A 22,295-nucleotide genomic window follows, 5' to 3' on the forward strand; every position below is an offset into this window, starting at 1 on the left:
TAAAGACCGAAGCGACTAAGGACTTAGCATGCGCTGGTTATTGTGTGGGTCACCGTGAATAATCTTCGGTCTCGGGCGCTGGGATTCCGCATGTCAATTCCCCAGTGGCAGGGATTCGAACCCAGATTAACACACGCTTTAACTGAGGAAAGCTCATATAACGTCCAATTTCACGATTCATACACAGATCAATTGATACACTAAGGATTAGGTACCTTGATACCAAATATTACAAATAAGACTTAGTTTGGTTCATTCCGGTCCTTGACCTACCGATCGACTAGTCAAATGTTAGATTACAACATGATGGTCTAATTATATTTTGCATAGCTACTTTTCTACAAGTTCGCAGTTTTTTTTGTTTCCAAAATAGACTTATGATTCTCTTACACGCATAGCTTGAACAATACAATTTTAGCCTCTCTACCATGTTTCAATAATATCTAATTTGAGCAAATGCTCCAACATAATTCTGAAACGTGACATACAAAAAGTTACTTTCAGTCACACTTTTTTCTTTCGTTTCCATTGTGTTAGTTTTCTTTCTTCTGATGTCTCAAAAGTTGGCCAACCCCACAATCTTTTTTCTCAAAACAATTATAGTTAGTAATTGGTGAATGGTATCTATCAGTCAGATGTGTGTCAGTCTAAGATTCAAGATATGATCCTACCAGATCATATTAGTATCCACGTGGCGCAAGCCGAGATATGGCTTAGAGGAGGGGCCTTTCCCTTTACTGCATATGGCTCGTGACTTTGTTTTCTCCTTAAGTGATTGATCCACTTTGTGTTGAGACTTTCAAGCTCAGCCATTACGATAGACTTGATGGTTCCTCTCTTCTTTTGCAGTTCTGGTTCCCAGACTTTGTCTGCTCAATTTCTAAGTCTTTTTAGATGTCTTTTCGCGTTATCTCAAGTCTTTTTCTTACTCATGTTACATACTTACTTTCTATCTAGTGCAGTTGGTGAGGATTTGGCTCCACTTAATTACCACGTGAATATAGTTTGATAAGATCATCCCTTTTAGACTTGATGTTTGATCAGTCATTGTTTTGAAAGATTTACCTTTCACTAATATAAAATTTCAAAGATTTACTAGTTCACTGAACTTATTAGCACATATGCTTTACACTTTGAATCTTGTTAATCAAGTTTTCTCATTTATTTCTCTTTAGTTTCAGAAAATCACTCAAAACATATCTTCTAAGTGTCCCTACTCTTTCAGAAATTGTTCTACGAGGTAATTATTATTCCTTTTTTTATATTATTTCCTCATTTATTACTGTTATAGTTTGTGCCCACTAACACACAAGCTTATTTTTAAATTATTCGTTCACATATGATCATTGTTATTATTCTTTTTTTTTCTCTCTAATGTAATAGTTTTCCTTGACCTTAATTATAGACAAAACTAGAGTTATATGGGGTGTAACATTATTATGCCTTTGAAATGATTGTGTTAATAACTTTATGCAAATGCCTATCCATATTACTCATTGGGCTTCAGAGAAGACTGATTTGTCACAAACTGATTTACTCTCTATATATTGTGTGACGGTATGCTGATCTGTTTCTCTGTAGAAATGTAGCTTTCTTAGTGATGTAAGAGTTCTGATCAAATCTTGAAGCTGCGCGTGCCGAAAATGGTCATTGCATGAACCTAAGGGATCATTTAGCCTTACACTTCATTTCCTTTTCAAACCTATTTTCATCTTTGCATTCAGAATTCTAACTTGCAATTTTGTGAAACGTAAAGTCTCTTCCACATGTGTGTATATATAAGAAATCAACTGTTGTTTTCATATACCCCCTCATGACTAGTTGCAGCACATAAATGTCACAGTTCTCTCTTTACATTAAAATAATCTAAAAAATTTAGGTTAAAATCTGAAGTGGTTTTGAAACTTATTAGGACGATTAAGTAGTTAAAAAAAGTGGTGTGTCTAGTGAGTTTGACTAGTGTGTTAAACCAATAGACTACAACAGTTTGTCTTTGAAATATGAAGTAACATTAAGATGTTATACATAAAGTTTTGTAAGACTATGTTTCCCCACAAAGTGAAATTTCAAGATGCAGCCCATAGATTTGCAATCCCGGACATATAATATGATTTAAGCAGGAATTATGCCAACTTTACATTGGAATTTAACCTGTTCGGATCCAAATACAATTTTCAAAGGGCGAAAATAATAATAATAATTAGATTAAAAAATGCGGTTTGTTTGTCTCGTCATGCCTTTGACAAGCCAGCGACCTTATAGTTTTAGCTCTCTTCCATGCTTAGTTAGAAAAAAACATACGGTACAGTAAGCTATAACTGTAAATTTTTATATGAACTTTAGATTTTAAAACAAACTTTGGAGATTTTATGCAAAGTCTCTTCTTTTAAAGTAATACACGAAACATAAAGCGTTTAGTACACTAGTGTAAAATGATCGAACATGCATTTTTATTATAAGTTGAACCATCTATCGTTTTTCTATATGTATTGGATTTGATCATGCATTTAACCATATATATATACATACGCCTAAAATTTTTGCACTTATGAATATAGGCCAATTGTGCAGTCTTTTAGTACATGATGAATGAAGATGTATCAGACAAAAAGGAATCACGAAAGTAGAAAACCAAAAAAAAGGAACAATAATCCCGTGTGCTGCACCTCCCCATGGTATACCCCCAGTTAATCAAAAAAAAAAATTATGTAAAAAATAGAAAATAATAAAAGATTCTAAGTAAAATACAAACGTTGAGTAGATGGTTGATTTTTTTTTTGTGGGGAAAACATTGTTGATATTTAATTTAACTAATAATAATTAAAAGAACTATTTTGGTATATTAGACTTTTTTTAAAGTGACCCTATATTATATATATATATATATTTAAGCTTATGTCCCTTGTGTTTAGACATGATTGGCAACTAGCAACAAGAATATATATATCTAGGTTGAATTATGAGTTTCTTAGTTAATTAATTAGGCGTGGCGTTAATTCATGATATTGCAAGATCTATTTTTTGCTAATCATAAAAATAAAATCTATTTGATTATGTTTTCGCATATAATATTTGAATAGAAAACATCAACAACAATGTTCAAAAAAAAAAAAACATCAACAATAGTCCGTATATAGTATATTGTCAATAGCTTCTTTAATACATAGTTTTTACTTTGGATTCATAGCCACATACGAAGTTATGTACTTTCATATAAACATAAATACAACTATACAAGAGCTAAGCTAATCATTCCTACAAGACAAGAGAAAAAGGTGATTAGATGTATAATATGGTGCGTTGGATTATATAAACCACATAATTTATTATTAATTTATGAAAGTTTTGTTTTGTTCACTGAATTGGTCTTCTTTTGGTTTCCCGATCCTCCAACAATAGGATTTTTTTGCCTTGGATATAATATTAAGAAGACAAGGACAAGTGCCACGTTTATATAATAATGTAAATAAATGATCGTTAACAAATCTTAATGTATGGTTCTGGCGCCTAGAAAAGGCTATGTGCAGTATACTTGTCGTTCATTACTCCCTATGAGAGGCTGAGGTGCTACAGTTCTAACAGCATTAAAAAAAATCATACATATCACTTATGTTTAAAATTTAAGTACACACCTACTCAATTACTCACAATTTGTGGATCAATAAAGTTAGTTGGTTTAAACTAAATTAAAGAATTACATGATAATACGATTAACAAACTAGAGGTTCAACTATTCGATACAAATATTTGTGTTTACATTTAAAATAATATTTTGGGTTTGTGTTATGCAATTTTTTTGGCATCTTGTGTTATGCAATTATAGTTAAATGTTTGTAAAATCATTAGAACATAGTTCTTTTATGGCCAATACAATAATTTTGTATATAAATGTAACATCAAGTACTTTGACATATGTAAAGACAAGTATAGAAAAAATGTAAGCGCCTAGAATGTAAAGACAAGTATGATTTTAAACTTTGTATAGTAACTTGTGAGACTAAGACTCTGGTGTTTGTATGCATATACGTTTACATTCTAGTGTGTGTAAAGAATTATTAGCAAGTTTTGTCTTGTTCTTTTCTTTTAAATCTTTCCCACTCGTTTGTAAATAAACCCTCATTGTTTCCAATAATTTAACATTACCACAATCTTATAAATACGTCATAGGGATAACGCAAGGTGTGGCCAATGAGACTCATTCCTAAAAATATATTAAATAGAAAGCAAATTATTCTGAAGTTTTTTTTCCTTTAACGAATTGTGGTCCACATTTGGATACACTAGTACACAACTTGGAAAAGAAAGCTGAAAAGAAAAGTTATATATAGTGTATGCTATTAACATTTTGAGCTAAATTCTAATCGGCTAAAACACATTCATTAGCAGAAAGTTGTTTTCTTCACCTAAATCGACACCTAATTTGTTTCCTTACTCTAAATAGTAAGTATGCTGAATTCTAATCGCCTAAAACACATTCTTTAACAAACAAACTAAGTTGTTTTCTTCCCCTAAATAGACACCTAATTTGTTTTCTTACCATAAATAGTAAATAAGCTAAAGTCTAATCGGCTAAAACACAATCATTAACAGACAAACTAAGTTGTTTTCTTCCCCTAAATAGACACCTGATTTGTTTTCTTAACCTAAATAGTAAATAGACAACTTTAAACAAGTAAAAAGGATATAGTGTTGAAGATTTGCTTGGAAGATCTCTTTGCATTAATCAACCCAGAAAAAAATGATATTAGAAATATAATTCTACTATAATATTTCTTTGGTGATAGTGGAACTTAGGCATAGACGTTTACGTGTCCAATCGGGTTCGGGTTTGCTTCGGATTCTATTTGGTTTCAGTCTTTTGAGGGCATAAAATTTAGTTCCATTCAGATATTTTAAAAGTTTAGTTTGGATTCAGTTTGAATTCTTTTGAATTTAGTTCAGGTATAGTAAAACATTCTAAATCCGGCTGAACTCGTTTTAAATTCGGGTTTGGTTCTAATTTGGATTTCGGTTATCAAAATACTTTCTATGACTCGAAATTACACGCTTTACTTCTAAAACTTGACAAAATTGAACAATTTACACTAACAAAAGTTTGATGGCATTATTCACAAGTGGTTGTTAAGAATATATAAACATAACCAAGTTAAAACTAACAACAAATAACTTTAAGGTGTAAGAAATATTATTTAAACTTCAAAAAGAAACATTTGGTAAACTTCGGAAGCAAAACTTTTCATAATCAAACTTCATATGAAACTACCAAAACACTATAAACTCAGTATTTTACCAAACATATATATTAAACTTAGTATTTGAATTAATTATTCATGTAATATATAATTATTGTAGGTACTCATTAGGTTTTCTGACTATTTTAGATATTTATTTGAGATTAGATTTGAGTTTGATAGTTTTTTTTTGCTTTTGAAATTTTTGGATTTTTTCATGTATATGTTTGAGTTTCAATACGGTACGTGCAAAACTTAAGATTCAGAAATATCATAGAATAAGAAGCATTCAGATATATCTCAGATTCAGTTTGGTTTGGGTTTTTTTTTTTGGATCAGTTTTGTTCTGATTTTTGGTTTTTTTTTGTCCATCCTTAGTGGAACTAATATGGTTTATGACGGAGCGGAAGTGCCGTTTAGTAACTGATAATGCGAAGGTAACGTTGAATTCTGAGAATGCCCGTTATCTTAGCCTTCTTAAGTCTGTTGAATTCTTAGAGAATGTCCAGAAGCAAGGATTCAAGAGTTGTTTAAAACAAAGCGCTAAATTTATATTTCAGTAATCAAAATCGTATCTCTCCCAAAGCCGAGAGCATACTATATATAGCGAAAACTAAAAGCCCTAGTCGGTTATAAAGCCTGAACCTATTTGAAAAAGAAAATCGAATACATTAAGGAAAAGGAAACTATACTGAAAACCAAAGTTAGCAAGGATAACGATGTATGCTGCATCAGGTCCCCTCCCGTACGAAAGATTCGTCCACGAATCCCGAAAGCACGTCGTCGTCCGGCTCGTACTTGAAGAGATGCTTAACATTAAAAACATCAGCGGTATGAATATGAGAAGGAAGAAGGAGCCTGTAGGCATTGGCATTGATCTTCCCTATAATCTGAACTGGTCCAATCTTCCGTGGTTTGAGTTTGTTGTACTGACCCGTCAGAAACCTTTCTTTGATCAAAACAGCCCAGACATAATCCCCAACCTGAAAATTAACTTATCGACGCCGTTTATCCACTTGACGTTTATACTTAATTGTGGTCCCCGCCAAGTTGTCCTGTGCGCGGGCATGAACGTCGACAATCTCATCAACAAGATCCAACGCCCTTCCATGAAATTCGCCGGGTTGAGGGGTAACAGCCAAAGCCAACAGACCACGAGGAATCACACCGTATACCACCTTGAATGGACTGAAACCAAGGCTTCTATTATGGGCATGGTTGTGAGCAAACTCTGCCTGGCACATAAGAGAATCCCATGACCGTAAATCATCTCTAACAAGGCAGCGCAACATGTTTCCCAAGCTACGATTAACAACTTCGGTTTGTCCATCCGTTTGAGAATGATAAGCCAAATTGGTGCATAGCAGCTTCCAAAGAGAACGCCAAAAGTGGCCAATGAAGCGTGAATCCCGGTCGGACACAATAGACGTAGGTAATCCATGCAAGCGGTAGATCTCGCAAAAGAACAATGTGGCGACCTATACAACATCGTTAGTCTTCTTACAAGGAACAAAGTGAACCATCTTGGAAAAACGATCGACAACAACAAAAATGGAGTCATTGCCACGCTGTGTTCGAGGAAGGCCAAAGACGAAATCCATACTGATGTCACTCCAAGGCTGTGTCAAAATTGGTAGAGGAAGGTACAACCCCGCATTGGAGGCGTGACCTTTACTCTGCTGACAAGTGGTGCAACGAGAGACAAACCACTCAATATCACGCCGCAAAGTAGGCCAAAAATAAGAGTCCGTAACTAACTTGAGCGTCCGGTCACGTCCAACATGCCCTTCCTGATGTAACTCTAAGATAATCTGTAAACGAAGGCTACACTCGGGTACACACAGGCGGTTGTTGCGAAAAAGAAAGCCATCGACTAATGAATAGTCAGACCGAATCACATGTGTAAGATCCAACCGAATATAGGCGAAGAAAGGATCGGAAGGATATAAGTCGGCGAAGCACTCAACTCCCGCAACACTAACCCGTAACGTGGAGACTAAAGCATGACGATGACTCAACGCGTCTGCAACCTTGTTTAGCTTCCCGGATTGATGTTTGATAACAAACGTAAATTGCTGTAAATAAGATATCCACGAAGCATGACGAGAAGAGCTTTTATTCTGCGTACTCAAATACTTCAATGCCACGTGATCAGTAAAAAATACGAACTCCTTATGTGCAAGATAATGTCGCCAATGTTTGATTGCTTAGACGATAGCATAAAACTCGATGTCATAAGTACTATAACGAGCTCGAGCCCCCGCCATCTTCTTGCTATAATAGGCTACAGGGCGACCTTGCTGAGTTAAGACCGCACCAATACCTAACTTGCTTGCGTTACAATGTAGTTCGAAAGGTTGATCGAAGTCAGGAAGTATAAAATAGGGTCCGTCGTGAGTTTGGTTTTGATAACCTCAAACGCGAGCGAGGCTTCCTGCGACCATACGAAAGATATATTCTTCATGCAATCCGTAATGGGAGCCATTATAGCGCTAAAGTTATGCACAAAACGTAGAAGGACGCCAGGCCGTGAAAACTTCGAACCTCCGAAACTGTTGTTGGCGTAGGCCAAGAAGCAATCGCGGCTATCTTCTGGGGATCCACTCGCATACCTGTAGCCGAGAACACATAACCCAAGAACAGAATCTCTGAGATGCCAAATTCACACTTATGCTTGGCCACAAAAAGTTTATCGCGACGTAGAGCCACCAGGACGTCTCGTATGTGACTGAGATGATCGTGAACTGTAGTGCTGAAGATGAGAATGTGATCAAAATAAATGACGACAAACTTTCCGATGAATGGACGTAGAGCTTGATTCATAACGCGCATAAAAGTACTAGGAGCGTTAGACAATCCAAATGGCATGACCAACCATTCAAATAATCCTTCATGTGTCTTGAATGTCGTCTTCCACTCATCTCTGGGGGAAATTCGAATCTGATGGTACCCACTTTTAAGATCAAGCTTAGTGAATATAGATGCCTTACCAATCTGTTCCAATAGGTCATCGAAGAGGTATCAGAAATCAGTAACGGGTTGTGATCTTATTTATCGCGCGGCTATCGACACACATTCACCAAGTTTTATCTTTCTTTGGAATCAGGAGAGCCGGTACCGCACAGGGGCTGAGGCTTTCCTGAACATAACCTTTGAGTAAGAGTTCCTCAACTTGCCGCCTTAACTCTTCATGTTCTTTGGGACTCATTCGATAATGATCGTGGTTCGGTAAGGTGGCATTAGGTACAAGATCAATGTGATGTTGTATATCACGGAGAGGCGGGAGTCCCACAAGTAGGTCGTCCGGAAAAAGATCTTGAAACTCGTTGATGACGGTGTAAACTCGGTAGGAATGGCTACGCCTTGCTCTGGTTTCGTATCTACCGCGACCAAGGCAAAAAGTGGACAAGGCTCACGCAGTTCCTCTTGAAATTGTGATTTGGAGATGATTAAGAGACTTTGTTGCGTGGTGTTTTGTTGTGTAGGGAGAATACGGTCTGTTACAGGCAATGGGAGGAGCGTGATCTTACGTCCTTGAAACATGAAAGAATGTGTATTAAGTTTGCCGTTGTGCATCACTTCCCTATCATATTGCCATGGACGGCCTAATATGATGTGAGACACATCCATCAAAGCTATGTCGCAGTAAAACGTGTCTTTGTAAAACGACCCAATAGACAATGATAGGAGCGTGCGTTGAGAAATAAAGACCTCTGCACATGTCTGCATCTAGATAAGCCGATAGGGATGCGGGTGAGACTCGGTTGTCAAATAGAGCTTGCGGACTGCTTCCTCGGAGACGACGTTAGACGAGCAGCCCGAATCTATCACAAATCTGCAAACTTTGCATTTGACCGTACAAGTAGGGCTAAACAAAGATGTTCACTGTCCATCATCACTTGCCTTAGGAGCTAAACAATTTTGGCATAGCATAAGGAAAGTTCTGGTGTCGCCGCAGACTTGTTCATCTGCGTCTTCGTCTTTGTTGTCATCATCGTAGGTAGGATCTCCAATGACCTCCTTATCACTTGCGAGTAGACCACGCCGTCCGTGAGGACAAGCGGTTTGTAAGTGGCCACGCTCGCCACAAGTGAAACAGCGGAGAGCATTCAGTCGTGATGGTCGTGGTTCTGCTACTGACGCAACAGGTTCTCCGGTGCGGCTGTTGTTACGTGGGCCCATTGATGTTGTAGTCGAATCACGCCCTGCAGATGATTTGTGTCGTCAGCGATCGTAGTGGAGCGAGGGCGAGAGTTACCAGACCATTGTGTAGCCCCCAAACGCGTTTGCTGTTCGACTAGTAATGCTCGTTGTCGAGCCTCCGAAACAGAGCATGTATCAAACTGTTGGAGCATGTTTTGGAGCTGCGGTCATAAGCCTGCAATAAAACGAGCCACTAACTGATCCTCAGAGTCATGAATATCCATTCGTGTGAGCATCTGATAGAATTAGCTAGCATAATCCTCTACGGATCGTGATCCTTGGCGAATATTGTGAAACTTCTGAAACAATAGGCGCTCGTAGTTGTATGGGATAAAGGTTTTCCTCAAATGTTTTTTGAGCTTATCCCATGACGTTATCTTGTCCTTCCCACGACGAGTTCGAGAAAGTTTAAGTTGACTTCACCATGACGCGGCGTGCCCGCGAAAACGAGTCGTAATGAGAGGCACCTTCTTGTGTTCTGGAAAATCTTTGAACTCTATGAATTCATCGACGGTCACAATCTTGTCGAGTAGGTCCACCAGTTGCGATCCTCCATGGTACTCGGGAATATCAATCTTCAAACCCGACGTCCACCTTGTGTCCTCGTTCCTGTTATGTCGTTCATGTCGATGAAGTTGTCGATTGTTGTCGCCGAATGGGTTCTCATCGTCGATGTCATCGTCTTGTTCATCAAAGATAGGGTTGTTGTTGCGGTGTTGGTGTTGCAGTGGCGCTGCGTGTTGTTGCTGTGCGTTCGCGTGATGAGCTGCAAACGCCGCTTGAACTCTAGCCTGAACTCCAGCCTGAATTGCTTCAGCCATCATCTGTCTCATATTGTCTTGAAAATTCTCCTGAAAGTCCTCCAGGAACTGTTGCATATGTATCCAATCGTTTGGGCGTGGTGCCATTGAAAAGGAAGATCGATGATCACGACTGGAATCGTAATCAAAAGGTCTCTGATACCAATTGACGGAGCGGAAGTGTCGTTTAGTAACCGATAATGCGAAGGTAACGTTGAATTCTGAGAATGCCCGTTATCTTAGTCTTCTTAAGTCTCTTGAATTCTTAGAGAATGTCAAGAAGTAAGGATTCAAGAGTTGTTTAAAGCAAAATTCTAAATTTATATTTTAATAATCAAAGTCGTATATCTCACAAAGCCGAGAGCATACTATATATAGCGAAAACTAAAAGTCCTAGTCGGTTATAAAGCCTGAACCTATTTGAAAAAAGGAAATTGAATGCATTAAGAAAAAGGAAACTTTATTGAAAACCAAAGGTAGCTAGGATAAGCATGTATGCTGCATCAGTTTACAACTTACAATACGAGATATATAGGCAACTTGGAAGTAGACTCAAAGCCAAAAATAAATAAAATAAAACTCTTAAAATGAAAACTGAAGGAGCAAGAAAGAGGACATATATAGTTTTCTGAAACAAAAGAAAGAAAACAACACATCACTGCAGAAAAAGGTTTCTCTATAATAATAGAAGACAAGAGAAACCTAATGTCAATGAAGTAGCCAATTAGCCCAACTCCACAATTACTACCTCTACATTCTATCTTGGGACCATCTCCTCTCTCTAATATCAAATAACTTTAAACTGAGATTCCTAATTAATTATATCCGGTTTATACCATAATGTTTGCTTCTTGAATTGAAAAAAAGATTGAAAATAGAGATTCATATATCACATACGAGTAATGATTAAATACGTTTGTGGAATTTAACCTTATTTTTTTGGGGGGCAATGGTGGTGGTTTAATATCATATTCTGCGCATCATGATGCCACTTAAACAGTCTTAATGCCCAACTAGCTTCTTATTGCAATCTTTTTAGTGGAAAGTGACACTACATTGAGACCTGAAAAAAAAAACTCGACAAGGAAGACATAAACAACTAAAAAGAATTCAACCACATAACAATAAACCTTTACAAAGAAAGCAAACAACAGCTTAGTGCCACTAAATTGATAGACTGTCAATAATGTTGCTGTACGGAAATGGACTCATTTGGGTCTACTGAGATTCATGGTGTTCTTTGATAACGTCATTGATCCTCTACAACAAGAAACAGGTGATATACACAGAACTCATGTTAACCGGAAAAGGTCAGTTTATTCATGATTCTGACCGGTTAGGTGTAACATGAAGAAAGGGAATCTGTTTATTGTGCCACTAGAATAAAATGCTCTGTTATCCTTATGTCTAGATAGAGAAGAAAGAGTATCTTCTTCTGTGTCCTTGTTCACTACATCAACCAAGCTATTGTGAGCTACGATTGCAAAAAAAAAGGTTATTTTAGCCAATGTCCCTAATAATTGGGACAGTGTAATCATGAAAATATAAAAAACAATAAAGCAAATAGTAATCTTTTATCAAAAAATAAATAAATAAATAAAGCAAATAGAATGTAGCACTACACCATGAAAAAAAAAAAGAAGCAAAAAAGGAGCAATGATGCTTAGACCACTGGTTTAGATTGCACACAAAGTCACTATACAATGGGTAGTTATTCACTGCAAATCTATTGACATAATTGGTCACTGTAAACTTTGTGCTTCATAGCCTCGTTAAGATGAACCTATCAGTGTACAACACTCCTGCTCAAATGAGCAACATAATCAACTTATTTATTTATTGGCGGTGCCTCATTTGTTCAAACTGTCACTCGACTGCCCACATAACAATCTTCTTCGTTTTTTGCTTCCAACTGTGTATGCAAGGCCCCCTACATCTTTCAATCACACAACAAAAAGAACATGACGTATATGATTAGAAGACACAACAGTCAACACTATACATACACATATCTTTATTGCAAGTACCACAGTGGCATTGATTTTTTTCAATTTTTCTCTCTTTGAGCTGTCCGATTATATGCCCACTTCAATATTTCATGTTGGCACCTATGGCAAGAGAAGATGCACATGAATAGCATCGCTCAAAGCTTATTTTCTCCAAAGAATCTGGAATAAGTAAATATTTGGTTACATTATATGTTTCAGACAGCTCTGCATCCATCCTGCAAGGAATAGTAGCCAGTGTTGATGTTTTGGTCCTAAGGGGTAACTTAATTCCAAGCTTAATAGTCAAACTCAAATACTGCAAGACCTGACAAGATAAACTGATGCAAAATGGTCCAATAAGGATGATCCAATGAGGTCAATAGACTGAGTGTAGAGGGTGTTGGCCAAGATTCTCTTCCCTGAAACTGAGCTCAAGTACCATGAGCCCAAGTAGGGGCCCTACTGTACCATGAGACCCAAGAAGAAAACACATGCAGTAAAACAAATGTTTTCACCTTTGCAGAAAATCTTGGCAGGGTGAGAATGGTGATGTGAATTATTGACCTGACATATATAAAAAGGTTAGGAAATAGGAGCTAGAAAACCTTTATAATAACTTCCATCCAATAAAATATTCAAAGCTAGGTAAAAACATCAGAAAGATATACTCGCTCCGAGAAATGAATTTTTAAGTATTCATACATTAATAGAATGGTTTTTTGACGTAAAAAAAAAAAAGTATTCATACATATTAAAAATGCAATAAATATTTACAACTATATTAATTATTATTTTTTATTATATATTTTTAATAACTATTAACAAATAATATTTAATCTATTTAAATATTCTCAATTAGTGTACCCTTTTTACTATTACACAAATTTTAATTTCAACCACTAAAAGTTCTTTAACAATCTAGAAAATCAACTTTGTGGAACAAAAAAAATCTTTTTTCTTTTGAAATGGATGTATTAATTAACAGCAAGAAAAAAGTAATGGCAATACAGCTATATAGTGAACACAAGCATATGCCCAAAACATTTCCTTTAAATTCTCTTCTCTTCCTCTGTTTTTTTCCTGAGAGTGCTCTAAACCTTTCTACCTCTACTTCTACCTTATCATCCCACCTCTCAGTATTTTCAGTTTCTTTCAAGAAAAGTAAAAATGGGTTTAACCTCATCCTTACGGTTCCATAGAAGAAACAACAAGACTTTCCTCAGAATCTTCATGATCTTGGTTCTAAGCTGTATACCAGGTAGAACCAATCTTTGTTCCAATCCTTCTCTTAGCACCCCAATAGATTTACCTCCTTCAGATACTCTTTCCTCATTAGATTCTCTCGACTTGGAAGGTTACATCACCTTCCATGACGTCCACAATGCGTCCAAGGACTTTGGCAACAGATACCACTTACCACCTCTGGCGATTCTCCATCCAAAGTCAGTTTCTGATATTTCAACAGTGATGAGGCATATAGTACGCTCCACATCAAATCTTACAGTAGCAGCCAGAGGCCATGGCCACTCTCTTCAAGGACAAGCTCTAGCTCATCAAGGTGTTGTCATCAACATGGAGTCGCTTCGAAGTCATGATATCAAGATTTACAAAGGGAAACAACCTTATGTAGATGTCTCAGGTGGTGAGTTATGGATTAATATTCTACGTGAGACTTTAAAACACGGTCTTTCACCAAAGTCATGGACAGACTATCTTCATTTAACTGTTGGAGGTACTCTATCAAACGCTGGAATCAGTGGTCAAGCGTTTAAGCATGGACCTCAAATCAACAACGTTTATCAGTTAGAGATTGTCACAGGTAAAACACTAGATAAACAATATGCAAACATGCAACGCATACTTGTAACTTGTAACAATGAAAAAAATTAAACTAAACAGAACAACAGATGCACAATATATTTTTTGTGTTACAAAAAAAAAGATAAAACAATATTTTTTCACATATTGTATCAGGGAAAGGAGAAGTAGTGACCTGTTCTGAGAAGCGAAACTCTGAACTTTTCCAGAGTGTTCTTGGTGGGCTTGGACAGTTTGGGATAATCACCCGGGCAAGGATCTCTCTTGGACCAGCACCGCTTATGGTAAAGTTCCATCTTGAGCATTAGGCATTCAAGTTCGGTTAGCTCTAGTTTTTTTCGGGTCGGTTAGTTCGGAATTTGGTTAGTTTGGTTTGGCTAAAATCCCACCGAACTGAACCAAAAAAAAGTTTGTTCGTTTTCAAAAATTTATACCAAACTTAACGGATGTTTTCAAATTCGGTTAAATTTTGGTTTAAATCGATTAAAATTTGGTTAAGTTCGGTTTTTTCAGTTTAGAATTTTGATATAGTTTGATTTTTTTTTTTTTTTTAGAAAAACGAAATAAGCAATTTCCGAACCACACAGAAAACAATTTTTTTTATTGCCAAACTGAACCGAAAACCGAACATTTTGGTTCGGTTCGGCAGGTTTGGTTAATAACCCCAGGCCTAGAACATGGTTAAAGGAATATGTAAATAAGTCAGTCAAGAGTATACACAATATGATTCTAAGCACCAGTTTTCTAATACAGTGAAATGATTGTTAAATAGGTTAAATGGATCAGGGCACTCTACTCAGACTTCTCTGCATTTTCAAGGGACCAAGAACATCTGATTTCAAAGGAGAATGCTTTCGACTACGTGGAAGGATTTGTGATCATCAATAGAACAGACATCCTCAACAACTGGAGATCATCATTCACTCCCAACGACTCCACAGAGGCAAACCAGTTCAAGTCAGATGGTAAAACTCTGTATTGCCTAGAAGTAGTGAAATATTTCAACTCAAAAGAAGCAAACTCCATGAATCAGGTGAGAATCAGACTTTAACTTGTAAGCAGTCACTATACTCCCTAGATTAACATAGCAGTAATTGCTCTTGCAGGAAACTGAGAAGGTACTTTCAGAGTTGAGCTATATTCCATCCACTTTGTTCTCATCTGAAGTGCCATATATCGAGTTTTTAGACCGCGTGCACATTGCTGAGATCAAACTGAGAGCTAAGGGTTTATGGGAGGTTCCACATCCCTGGCTGAATCTCCTGATTCCCAAAAGCAGCATATCTGACTTTGCTACAAAAGTTTTCAACAGCATTGTGACTAGCAACCACAACGGACCTATCCTTATTTATCCAGTCAATCAATCTAAGTAAGTGAGCAAAACCACTTGCAGTGATTCTGAAAAAAAAAAACAAAGCTAACTAACACTTTGTGTGTGTGTGTGTGTGTGTGTTGCAGATGGAACAAACATACGTCTTTGATCACTCCAAACGAAGATATCTTCTACCTGGTGGCCTTTCTCCCCTCTGCAATCCCAAAACCCTCAGGGGCAAATGATTTGGAGTACCTTTTGAGACAAAACCAAAGAGTTCTTAGCTTCTGTGCAGAAGCTAACTTGGATGTGAAGCAGTATTTGCCTCTCTATGAAACTCAAAAAGAGTGGAGATCACACTTTGGAAACAGATGGGAAACGTTTGCAAAGAGGAAATATAAGTACGATCCTCTGGCGATTCTAGCGCCTGGTCAGAGAGTTTTCCAAAGGGTGTCGTCACAAGTATCTTCCATCCAACTTCTCTAAAGCCAAAAAAACGCAACACAGTAGTGTAAAGAGGCAAGTGTTCCTTGTAACGGCTTCAGCTAGGCAGCTAAGAGAGTGAAATTCTTTTTTTTTTTTATTTTGGGAAACAACAAATTTTATACTCCTTCCTTTTCCTTTTCCTTTTAAATGTTATCGTAGATTTGTGCACATATATTAAAAAAATATATATTTAACTTTGTATTCTCCGTTTCTAAATAAATGTCATTTTAACATTTTTCACACATATCAAAAAAGTGGCGGAAATATATGTAAGTTGTTATTAATTATACTTCACTGACCAATAGTATTTGAGATAAATAAAATTATTTATAAAATCAATATAGTTTTCAATTAATTTTCAGCTGAAAGTAAGTATAATTTGCATTGGAAGTGACATTTTTTTGTAACAAGAAAAAATGTTAAAATGACACTTATTATGAAACTTCGTTATCTATATATTTAATCATATTTCAAACAATTGGAAAAATAAATTAAAAATAAAATTAATATATTTTTTATTGAAATTCTAAAGTATTTATTTTGAAACAAAAAAAATTATTCTGCAATGACACTTGATATGAAATAGAAAACGGAGGGAGTAGTCTATATGATATCCATGAAGCCTATAAATTGTCATTGCATTTGTCACCATAGCAGGAAGTAGATTGTTAAAAAGAAAAATTACATTTAGAAGAATCTGTTTGTTAGCTTTTCAACAAGTAAAAAACTCATTCTTTTAGCTTTACATATAAGCACACAATCAACAAAAAGCTCAAAAAAATTCTCGAAATCAGATTTCAAATACTCTCATTGCAAAAGAGATTTATCAATTGCTTAATCAGTCTAGCTTAAGCATATTGCACCCTGAAGCCCCTGTTGAATCATGTCTTAATTTTGAAGACACTCTGCAAGATACTCATCACAAGATACTAAAAGATTATACTAAGAAAATATAAACTTCATATATATATCCCAATAAGCATTTCTACTTTAGATTTATACAAGCTAATGATTGATTGGTTAATACCATTGAATCCAAGAAACACAAAGAGAAGAAGGATTCATTCATCTGTAAGCTCTAATGTTAACTATACCAGAGGAGACCTGTTATGGCTTTCCTTGCAATTGGTTAGGCTTCAGTTTTAGCTGCATGATAGAGTGTTGAAGCAGATCTTCTTTCTTCATCTTGTAGTAACGTGTTACTTTCAGCTCCTTCGCTATGCTTCTCAGCTCCTTCCCTGTCTTGTCGTGCAACTCGCTTATTAAGATCGCTGGTTCTTCTTCTCCACCCATGATGGTCTTCTTCCCACCTCCTCCTCTCTGTCTGATTCTGTCTATCAAATCAAGCGTTGAAGCTGAAAGCGGTAGAGGAACACTTGGACCTTTCTGCTTAGTGTTTCTGATCAAGCTTGTGTTAGAAGTAGGTCTCTTTCTCTTCTTGATTAGGACTGCTGACCCAGGAGGAGGATTCAAGCTCTCCTCTGCCTTGATCCTTGCCTCAGTAAGCATGTTCATGATCGGCTCTTCCTTAACAACAACGGTCGCAGGGATTAGTCTTTTGCTTTTCTCAGGTTCATCACACATTTCTAAGAGAGACTCTGTGGTGAAAGGCTCAGAAGCAGTTTCGATTTCTTGCAAGCTATCCCTTTGATCCTTCAGTATTTCTCCATCTTCGTTTGTAGCATTTGCATTCTCTCTGGTCTCAACCAATGGCGTCAAAGTGGAACTTTCATTGTTCTCTTGGCTTATAGCAGATGGAGATTTGTTCTCAGGGGCTTGGTGAGTAACAAAGGATGAACAAGAATGTTCCTCAGCTTCCACAATCTTGTTCCCCAACACAGGGCTAGAAGAGGTGTCCCCATCTTCTCCAACCTGTCCCATCATTAACGACCACACATCATTTCACTACAAAAGTCCCATGGACTCACAACAAAGTATTCAGAAAATCGTTACATACCTCAACTGTTATAAGGTCATGTGGTTCAGTCTCCTGAGGCTTTAAGCTTGTTTCCGGGTCAATTGCTTCAGTGCCGTTAGTGGAATCTTTGGTCTCGGTAGTTAGAGCATCACTGATACTAGACGTGTTCTCATCTTCGTCAAGAGAAGATTTTGAAGAGCTTGTGTCAGCATCAGGAATAGTAGCACTTAAGGTCTTGTCCTGTAACACACACATAACAAAGTACACTATATAAAAATTAGACAAAAACTTTTGACATTTTCAGACAAAGATCAAATCGAATTAAGCCTCTTACCGAATCAGAAGAGCCTCCTCCTATATCACCACCGCTCCCAGAGGAAGCCACATCCTTTTCAAGTTCAACAATCTCAGCAGCTTGCTTCTTCTCGTTCAGTATCGCCCACACTATCTCACAGTATCTCTCCATCTGGAAACTTTCTTCAAGCACATCTAACAAAACAATTAAATTCTCAGCGGTTGATACAGAATCTTAAAACAATAATTAAACAAAGACACAACCATTCAAGCTCGAACCTGTTCTGAAATCAAACCAAAACTCACAACCACGCAGAGGAGGCTTACGAAAGGCATCGTCTTTCACAACTAACCACAACCAAAAAGTAAAAAACAAGTCACAAGCCAAACAAAACAAACAGTATAAAATTAAAAACAGTACCAAGTGGCGGACCCCAGAGATCATCATCCATAGTGTATCATCCTGTCAAAAAGTCCCCACATTTTTAAAGAAAGAACGAAACTTTACAGCGAGAGAGTGAAGTAAGCTCCAAACCCATACCGGAGAAACCACTCCCGACGACGATTCTTGAAAAATTCCGCCGATGGATCTTCCAAAGTTTGAGTCTTTTCTCTCTAGGGTTCTCGAGAAGGTCGGTGAGAGAAGAGAGAGAGAGAGTGAAAGTGACGAACACACTCTACTATATAGAGAGAAAGTAGAGTGTGTAGAGATAGAGAGAGAGAGAGAGAGAGAGAGATTAAAACGGTGAACGGGGTTGGCTTACAAATGGCTAACCAACGGAGGCGCGTGGAGGGAAAAGCGTTTCCCCGTTTTTGCCGTTTTAGATTCTCGTGGGGACCACTTAACCTCTAATCTCAGCCGTTGGATTTGTTGACTTTCGTTTGACCGTAGTCTCCGTCTGTACAAGGAATAAATGTTCCTCTGTGGTCGTTGTGGGCTCGCGTTTGTGTATTTAAGATGATGGGCTTTTATGATCCAACGGCTGGAGAGTAGGGGCAAAAGCGTAATAATGCGGGGGTCCCGCGGATTATTGGACTGACATCTGACGTCGTACATTTGTTTTCTTTTCCCAAAGATTTTTCATCATCCGCGTGACAAAGATTACATTTAATGTTTTTATAATTAATGCTAAAGTATCTTTGTTTCCGAAAATAGAAAGTATGTTTTCAATGCAAGGCCAATAAATAAGAGTTTTTTATTATTATTATGATGTAAGCACTTTTCAAAAAAGTATTATGGAATAATTATGACTTTTTAGAAAGGTAATTAGGCAAAGTTTAATATTCTTTCCACCTTTACTCGACGTGTTTTCTTTTACGTGTATACGTAGAAGTCAATGAGAGCCGAAAACATTTTTACATTTTGATTTGAGGAACTGAGATAGAATGATTCTATTTATGTTATGTGACTTTTATTTCACATCTATTGAGCTAAAAATGATAAAATGACATCATCCTAACTATATTTAATTCAACGACTACGCGTCAACTATAGACACAGCTGCTAAAATGAGAAAGAAAATGGATTTACTTACGTATATGACATACCTAGCTGATTGATCGGTGTCAAGCATTTTTCTCAGAAAAAACATAGAGTTTGTTAATGCAATGTTTTATTTTTAACCAGGGTAGGTCCGCCCTACGAACGGGTTAACAAATGAACAAATAATATAAATATATTTAAAATGTTTAACTTATTTTCAACTGAAATTAAATTAATTTTCATTTTTTTTTATTAAAAAAATTATCAATTTATTTGAATATTTATTTTTAAAACCATAAACTTATTTATTTATTAAAATTTTAATAGAAAATTATTATTTTGCTAGAGTTTTAGTCTAACTACAGATGATTCAAATTGTTTGTATTTTTATTTTATGTTCTGTGTTTTAACTTTTAACAAAAAAAATACTGCATATCGAAGTCACTGAATAACCCAAAAAGAAACGTTGGTCTTGTACCGAAAAGGCATTGGTCGTTTCTTAATAAAGTAATTAACTCTCGCTATGTTGTGGGCATGTTTATTATGTTAATCTCTCTCTAAAGCTTCGTGTTGTTTTCATGTTTATTATGTTAATCTCTCTTTCGTATTGTATACAAACCTAACGTCTTTTCTAAGACATCCGCGCAAGGCACAAAGCTCATCACCATTGAGCGCAAGTGCTATTTTGAAACCCAGGTCATGGGTTTGTACTTTACTTGATCTGATATGACCTTTTTTTTTGTTTACTGATTTTGATTCAATCAATGTAACTCAATCAAATCTTTTTTTACTCTTTTAATAGTCTAGGAAATCTCTTCTCTCAAGATTGACCTTTTTGAAGTTAAACCATTTACGTTGGATGTTCAATCAGTTTCAAACTGCACTCTAGAAAATCTGCATAACTATCTTATGTATATCAGTGACACATTCTTTTCTATCATTTAAGCATGGAAAAATTATCAATCAAAGTGGAGACTAATCGGTTTTTTTTTTAAAAAAAGTGGACACATCACAATGTGGTCAACACAACTCTTAAACAAAGAGCGTGTGGTTATTCTCCCTATTTTGCCCACTGGATCACCTGAAAAAAAAAGTAAATAAAGAGTCGATAATGCATGCAAATAAAAAGAGATATATAGATAGGGATAAAAACAGAATAGAACACCTTAACATGGCTGAAGCTTCATCTGTAATGTTGGCTCAGAACCTGAAAACATAAAAGATGTTATTAGCATGAAGATTGATTCTTAAGTTTCTCATTAGAGAATTTGGCTCTAAATCTTTTCTTACAACTGTTGTTATTGCTCTGTTGCTAGATATCTCCAAAACCTTCTTCACATAGCCTAGCCTAAAACAACAAACCACTTGTTTAAGACTCTCCAAGGAAGTCTGAGCTGAAGTCTGAGCTAAAAGAGAGCTTGCTCCATCACAATGGAGACATCATCATGATCCTCATATGCATCATAGAAATGAGGAAATTATCATGACCAGACAAAGTTTTCAATATCTTCACTTCTCTCCTCACATTTCAGTGGCAATAGCCGTCCTAATCAATACAACAATTACAAACAATCTAACAGATGATACAGAACCAAAAGACATCAAATCAAAAAACACTTTTTTAATCAAAAATCAAAAAGCACTAAACTTTGCTTCGTGAATAACATTAACAGCGACTTGTTATCACTTTTCTTAAACTTAAGAGCACTGGCCACGACAAACTTCATAACCGAGCTCTTACTTCCTAGAGAAACTCTTGGAGAATCAAAGCTCTTATCCAAAACCCATGCTGCCTCCTTCGGCTTCACGGAGCAGTGCCGTATCGCGATGATGCGTTTAACCGGAGACGGATGACGAAACAGCCGTTTGAAGAATCTCTTCGGCGTGGAGTTCCCATTAGTCACTGGAGATCTCGTCGGAGCCTTCTTGGAGAAGGAGTGAGATGGAATCAGACTGTAAAACATGAAAAACGAAGACTTTTTCCACTCATTGTTCGTTACAAAGTGATCTGTCTACAGGATGAAGGTTCATCTTTTTATATCTGGAGATTCATCGTTTGTAGAGTGCATTGAATGAGGAATCGTGCTTGGGGTGGGTTGAATGAGTTAAGAACGTCATTAATTGCGATGAATCAATGCATCCGTAACAGTTCATAGGGGAAGAATCTCAATCGAAATGACACGAACCGAGCTTGATTCCAGAGATTCTTCACGAAGGGTCGGTGAACGCCAATGGTTGCCTTCTCGAAAATGGCGGTTCAGATATGCAGAGATCGAAGGAGACGATGAACGCCAATTGTTGCCTTCTCGAAAATGATGTATTAATTGGGATGGGCTTTTGTTTTTAACATATAGATAAGTCCACGTCAATTGATTTTCCAAGTTAATGAAACAGTGAGTTTTTGAAGAAAGTGACACATGTCGAGCTGTTAGGAGATGACTTTCCTATGTGGCATCGTAGGTGTCTCTCTAAGGAGAGACTAAACTATTCTTTATATAATAAGATTAATACATACACTGTTCTTCAATAATAAATGTTATCCTAACTTTATAGAATTCAACAAATACCGTTAACTTTTTGCGTAAAACTATAGATACAACTCCAATAGTGAAACAATGATACACATACAAATGACATATCTAATTAGAAGTTCTAACTTCTAACTATACACGAAAATTAAAGTAGATGTTATCAATGTTTGTGGTTGGTGGATCTACGTACTACTCAATCAAGCAACTCTCTTAGATATTATTTGATTGAAC

At 36.5% G+C, this 22,295-nt stretch overlaps 2 protein-coding genes across 2 annotated transcripts; one reads left to right on the forward strand and one right to left on the reverse strand.

Moving 5' to 3' along the window:
* Window positions 1–13,321: 13,321 nt before the first annotated feature.
* LOC106340592 (cytokinin dehydrogenase 1) lies at window positions 13,322–15,907 on the forward strand. Its single transcript, XM_013779442.1, has 5 exons — window positions 13,322–14,041; window positions 14,197–14,324; window positions 14,813–15,073; window positions 15,147–15,409; window positions 15,499–15,907. The coding sequence occupies exons 1-5, from the start codon at window positions 13,390–13,392 to the stop codon at window positions 15,836–15,838; spliced, it is 1,644 nt and encodes a 547-aa protein (XP_013634896.1). The 5' UTR covers window positions 13,322–13,389; the 3' UTR covers window positions 15,839–15,907.
* Window positions 15,908–16,791: 884 nt separating this feature from the next.
* Window positions 16,792–18,816, reverse strand: LOC106339496. The gene is made up of 6 exons (XM_013778324.1): window positions 18,592–18,816; window positions 18,472–18,513; window positions 18,330–18,398; window positions 18,091–18,245; window positions 17,796–17,996; window positions 16,792–17,710 (listed from the first exon to the last, which is right to left on the reverse strand). The coding sequence occupies exons 2-6, from the start codon at window positions 18,500–18,502 to the stop codon at window positions 16,946–16,948; spliced, it is 1,221 nt and encodes a 406-aa protein (XP_013633778.1). The 5' UTR covers window positions 18,503–18,513; window positions 18,592–18,816; the 3' UTR covers window positions 16,792–16,945.
* Window positions 18,817–22,295: the final 3,479 nt, after the last annotated feature.

The sequence above is a fragment of the Brassica oleracea genome, chromosome C4, assembly GCF_000695525.1.
Source record: "Brassica oleracea var. oleracea cultivar TO1000 chromosome C4, BOL, whole genome shotgun sequence".
In the NCBI taxonomy this organism is placed as follows: Eukaryota; Viridiplantae; Streptophyta; class Magnoliopsida; order Brassicales; family Brassicaceae; genus Brassica; species Brassica oleracea.